The sequence below is a fragment of the Arvicola amphibius genome, chromosome 8, assembly GCF_903992535.2.
Source record: "Arvicola amphibius chromosome 8, mArvAmp1.2, whole genome shotgun sequence".
Taxonomy (NCBI): Eukaryota; Metazoa; Chordata; class Mammalia; order Rodentia; family Cricetidae; genus Arvicola; species Arvicola amphibius.
In genome coordinates, this window is record NC_052054.1 from 68,327,737 (window position 1) to 68,334,068 (window position 6,332).

Below are 6,332 nucleotides of genomic sequence, written 5' to 3' on the forward strand. Positions count from 1 at the left end.
TCAGTGTAAGAGCTCCAGAAGAAGAGAAATTAAGGTATGCAACTTATCACCTGCCCTTGAAACAGTGTACATATGAATCAATATGATAAAAATAATTTCCTACTGACTGGCTCTTATGCATTATTAGGAACATATTGTTATTTCTGGCTGATATGCCAGTCAACATAAGGCACTAAAAGATAACAGAAGATGGCCAGGCATGATTGAGGAAACTGGACACATGAGAGGCAGCTTTTGTTGTCTAGTTCACTGAGTGAAATAAGACTGTTCTTTCCTCACTGCTCTTTCCTCTTCAGTTTTCTTCACTGTTGAGTTAAATTCAGTGGGACCTGAGCACTGGTATTGGACTTTTCATCTGCATTGATCCAAAGTGTGAGACATAACCAGTTAAGAAAGGCTGTAGGATTTGAATGGTGCAGAGTGGTATACATGCAGTAAAAATAAATCTTTTTAAAATTATATTTGTTGTTAGTCATTTAACTTTTCACAAAATAAAACAAAGTGAGATTTACCAGTGAGAATATTGTATTTTAGTTGATGTGACAGTGTAACCACATCAGTTTTGTGTGCTGATGCTGTTGCTGTGAAGATGAACACTCATTTCCAGAATTGAGCAGGGGCCTTCCAGATCTGTTCACAAGAGTGGTCTCAAAACTTGTTAGATGGTGTTCATTGTTTCTTTTCCTCAACATTTCTTCTTAACTCACTAAAATGAATACAGGTAAATATCTAAATATTCAAATCTCAAGCATTTTCATATTTACAGTTTTGATTGAACCAATGCCCCTTCCTTGACTTCTCCCCCTTATTCCATCGTATATTATCTAATGTTCATTATTCCTTCTTTCACTTTGAAAACACACATACTGTTTTACCCTGCACATTACAACCACAGACCTTATACAGGGCCTCTTTCAAGTTTCCTAGCTTCTAAACACAGTCACTTTTACATAAACACACATTTCTAATAATTATAAGCTATGAAATCACCCTTAGCTCATTGATATATATGTCATTATGAACTTAAAACACATCACTTAAAAGAGTAGTTTCTTTTTCTGCTATAGCCATTTCCTAGGGTGTCCTACAATACCAGTGCTTGCAGAAGGGGAAACTGAGAGTACCTGAAAATTCCTAAAGTCTCAGTTCATGTACCCACTCTGTTTAAACTCCTTCAGAACACAAGCTTCACTGCCAGTTCTTCTCCAGGTTTTGATTATCCTGGTGGCTGTCCCTTCATGGTTGTTGAGTGGAAAAAAGGCAACACTGCCCATCCTGGGGATGCTTGGTTCAGCCTGATGCTGACTCACAATTGCTACTGCCAACTTCTGCAAGTGAACCTCACCTGGTTAGAGAAGGGTTTGCAGACACCTTCTTTCACAGGAATAGTGAATAGTGTTCTGAGAGTTTCCTCCTACTGCACTGATGAGCTATCTAACCCACTGCCTTCCTTCCTCTCATTTCCACTCTAGACTTAAGGGTGGTACATGATTATTCAGACACAGTTTTAATAGAGACACTGAATGTTTTTCCAATAGTTATCATTTGTCAGATAATGTTCTTATCATTTATACTTGTCCGGGTATATTTTGCCTATTTTTATTTTTTGTACATCTTGTGAAATTTCATTCCACTGCATGTCCCCACTTCTTTAACAGCCTTAACCTGAGTGTGTACATATGCATATGTTGTCAATGTGTTGTGAATTTTCATAACATATAGATCTTAAATTATTATTATAATGTAAGTTTCCACTTGAACCATCACAAAAAGGTTTTTGTTCTTAAAAAAATATTCTTACGTAAGACAATTATGGGGTTGGCACCCAAAGACCAGTCAGGAATATCAAAGTCCAAATTGAGAATCAGCCTTAAGCAACTACCTGAAAAGAAATGCTTCTCAAAGAGCTACCTTAGATGAATTTTAAAGAGTGCTTTAAAAGGCAAAGAACCCCAAAAAGCTCTATCCTTTTGGCAACTGGCAGGAGGAAGCAAAGGAATCAAGCAGTTTAACACAATACAAAACATGAAGTTACATACACATTTCAACCCCCAGTTTCTAGAAAAGTAATATTCATGGAGGGAATAAGCAAGGGAGAGTCACTTTCAGGTTAAACCAAACATGGCTTCACCTTAGACAAGATGGAGGAAACTATCCTGTCACCAGACCATAGGTATATTAGGAATTTCAAATTGCTTATATTTTAATTTCAAGTAAGCTATACAATAAGAATCAATATATATATATATATATATATATATAGTGGTTATTACTGAATTTGTCTTCTTTTACATAAGGACTAGGAAATATCTACATATCAAAATATCTGGAATTGGGTTTGTTTTTATGGGCTGTCACTCGTCATTGTTTCTCACAAGCCTGCATAATATTGTTCTGAATGCTGGATTTTTGGTTAAAGCTAACGGCTCTCCTTCCACCAGTACATGCATTCTGAGTTATTGAGCAGTTTCATAGAGACACACACAAAAAGTGGCTTCTTCTATCACAAGTTCTGGAGAGAGATCTTCTTTAAAGGACCCTCTGCTCAAGATTATCAGAAGCTCCATGCTTTAAAGGTGTCCTCTTTTACCACAGGCTACAAGCATTTGTTGTTATGCATTTTGATCACAGAAATAGCAGGGACATAATCTAAAGGAAATTGTCCTGAATCACAGAATGGACTTCTGGATTGTGGCGATCAGAATTACTTTCTTATCACAAACTACAACTGGAATTTTGGGAAATTTCTTTCTGATGTTCTACTATGTAGTCCTTTACTACAGAGCGTGCACATTAAAGCCCACAGATTTGATTCTCACGAACCTAATGTCAGCCAATGCCATCATCATTCTCTCTTCAGGAGTGCCACATACATTGGCAGCTTTTGGGTTGAAGCAGTTTGTGAGTGATTTTGGATGTTGGTTCCTATTATACATTCAATCATTTGGCCGTAGTGTGTCCATTGGCACCACCTGTCTCTTGAGTGTCTTCCAGGCTGTGACCATTCGATCCAGGGAATCCTGTTGGAAGTATAATAAAATCAAAGCTATAAATCATATTGGCTTCTTCATTTCCCTCCTCTGGGTCTTCTACATGTTAATACATTTTGCTATCTTTCTGTCCTCATTTATCAAACTTAATAGCAAAAATGTGACAAGAAAACGAGATTATGGTTACTGCTCTAATGTAGGGCCTGAAGAAATCAATGACTCACTCTATGCAGTATTGGTGGTTTGCCCTGAAGTCTTCCTTTCTGTGCTCATGGCCTGGTCCAGTGTATCCATGATTGCCATTCTGTACAGACACAAGCAGAGGGTTCAACACATCCACAGCACTCATGGTTCAATTAGAACATCGCCTGAGTCCAGAGCCACCCAGAACATCCTGATCCTGGTGTCTACCTTTCTGGTTTCTTATACTCTCTCCTCCATATTACGAGGCTGTTTTGCTCTTTTGCATAATCACAATTGGTGGCTAGTGAACATGACTCGCCTCACTTCTCTGTGTTTTCCTTCTTTTGGACCCATTGTTCTTATGAATCATTACTCCATTGTGTTCAGGCTTAGTTTCAAATGGATCAGGAATAAAATTAATTTAATCTTATTGTAAATGCATAAGTGAAGATGTTTTCTTTGGGATTCAGTGTTTTGCTCACCCATCATCCTCTGAAGGTCAATACAGAAAGTTAAATAGGTAGTAACTTGTCCTTCTAAGATTAACAAAAATGAATATGGGAGTTTTGTCAGCTGGTAAACTAGCAGCCTCAATAAGATTTATAGCTCCAAGAGTCTTCCAATTTCCCATGTGACATCCACTTGAGCTAGCCAACCAATTAATAAAAGCAATAAAACTGAACTTTGTGTTGCTTTCATCCCATCAGGGCCTCTTCATTGCTTGGTGATTTCACAGACACCTTGAGTAACCTACTATCTAACTTCAATGAAACTAAAATAATGACTGTCTATAACTTTGTGCTTCTGGAGACTGTGGTCCATCCACAACTACTTTCTCCTGTACCAGTTCCAGGAAACTATTTCAGCCTTATCTTCTCTGATGAACTGCTTGCAGTAGTTCAACCTCCAAAGATTTTGAAATGTAACTTTCATTGTTTGCTTGTTCTGTCTTCACTGATTTGAGTATATTGGTGACACGTTTTAAAATACCTTTCAGAATTCTGCTCTGAATTCTGCAAATATGAATTCTCTTTAGTTGAATCATTTTTAAAATTACCACATCAAACTTTGCCATAAATTAGATTGTTCACAGTTATGTCTAACTTCTCTGTTTTGTTCCCTCTGTTTGACTGTTTTATGCCAATACCACGCTGTCTTTATCTTTGGCTCTTTAGTGTGATTCGATGTCATGTTTTATGATTTTACAGCTTGTTTTTACCCTTTAGGATTGCCTTAGCTACTTGTGGTATTCTGTGGCTTTATATTAATTCTTATATTTATTCTCTATCTATAAAATATGGCACCATAATTTTAAAAGGCATTGCATTAGGTTTATAGTTAACATTTTAAAAAATTTTTCCTTGCATTGAAACAGATTATTCTTTGTCACAATATATCTTGTGATTGTCATTTCCTCCCCCTCTTCTTCTCCCAGTTCTTCCTCACTTGCCCTCTCATCTGGATCCACTTCCTTTCTGACTCTCATGAGGAAATAACAGGCTTCCAAGGGATAGTAATAAAATAAAATAACATCAAACCAAAACTAACAGTTGGAGTTAGAGAAGACAAGCAGAAGAAAGAGAACCAAAGAAAAGGCCTAAGAATCAGAAACACATGTATCCCTACACTCAGAAATCCAGCAAAAATAAAAAACAACCTGAAAGCTATAAAATGTGCTTTGATAACTAATGCAGACCCATGCAGTTCAGACACATTCTTCCGAAGTCTCTGTGTATTCTTACAAGCTTTGATTTTTTTTTTTGGTGTCTTCCATTTCTTATTGCTCTTTTACTTTCTTCCACCTCTTCTTTATAGGGTTCTGTGAGGCTTGAGAGAAGGCATTTCTTAGAGACATCCCATGCAAGGCTACAAGTTCCTAGGTCTCTTACTCTCCCTACATAATGTTTGACTGTGAGTCTCTGTATTTGTTTTCCTCTGCTGTAGGGGGAGCTACTGTGATACTGACTGAACAAGTTAATGGTCTATAGTTAGGAGTCATGTTATTGTTACTTTTCTTTAACCAGTATTACTGGATTTTACTCTTGATCCTGGGGCTATTTAGTGTTTTGTTCTTGGTATCCAAATAAATGTTGAGTATTGTGTTCCTTCTGGTGTAACTGGCCTTAAGTCAAATCTGATATTAGTTTGCTACTCCCCAATATTTGTACCACAATTTCTCTAGCATATATTGTTGTTAGGACACCACTGCACATCAAAGGGTTTAGGGCCTTCTTGGTGATTACCTTTCTCTTCTGGTAGCCTTTAGAATATCTTCCTATAACAACCATACTAGAACATGAGGGTGAAGATTCTATGTAGGCTTTAGCTCAACTTCTCCATATTCAAAGTGATGTATAGGTGTTTTCTTTATCAGTGGGGCCCTTTCATAATCTTGTGAACAAAAACTATATTCTTGGCAACATCCTTGTTTGCTTGGGGATGTCTGTGGGATCCCTTTGGCCAACAACTCTAATAGATGTAACCTAATCATGGTAAAGAAGGCTTCTGTTGATGGCAAGAGATGACCAGGTGGGATTCTGTCTCCTCCAATATTTGTCAATTTCAGTTAGATCAATACACTACACACACACACACACACACACACACACACACACACACACACACACACACATATATATATATATACATAAATGAGGGATATAAATGGCACTTTATTTTAGCTGTGTTTTTCTATATTTGCTCCATTGTCCTGCTTACCTTTCTCTATCAGCACTCGATGCTCCTGTCCCATCTTCCTATCCATCCATAGCCATCTATTATATTTCAATTTCCTAATGATGTATACCTTTACACAGACAGGTTATCCAATGGAATCAAATCAAATATTAATCTAGATTAATACACACACCTAGGAACACCTGATTTTTGACAAAGAAGTTAAGGACAATTGTTACTGTGTAAACTAATAAAATAAAGATAAATGTTTTAAAAACAGACAAATAAAAGTCAATACAAAGTGAAGATAGAAAAGGCTGAAAATAGAAAATTTGGGAATATTACTGGATAAATGTAGAATCAGTGGATAAATAACTCAGATTTATTACTACCTAGCTCTTACATTTAAATTAACCCATTTCTATTAATCAATATATATATATATATATATATATATATATATTTCCACGTAGCTATGGCATT

At 36.6% G+C, this 6,332-nt stretch overlaps 1 protein-coding gene across 1 annotated transcript; it reads left to right on the top strand.

Annotated features, from left to right (window-relative positions):
• Positions 1–2,667: 2,667 nt before the first annotated feature.
• On the top strand, positions 2,668–3,609 carry LOC119821792 (vomeronasal type-1 receptor 4-like). The gene has a single exon (XM_038340908.1). It carries the CDS (start codon positions 2,677–2,679, stop codon positions 3,607–3,609), a length of 933 nt encoding a protein of 310 aa, XP_038196836.1. The 5' UTR covers positions 2,668–2,676.
• Positions 3,610–6,332: the final 2,723 nt, after the last annotated feature.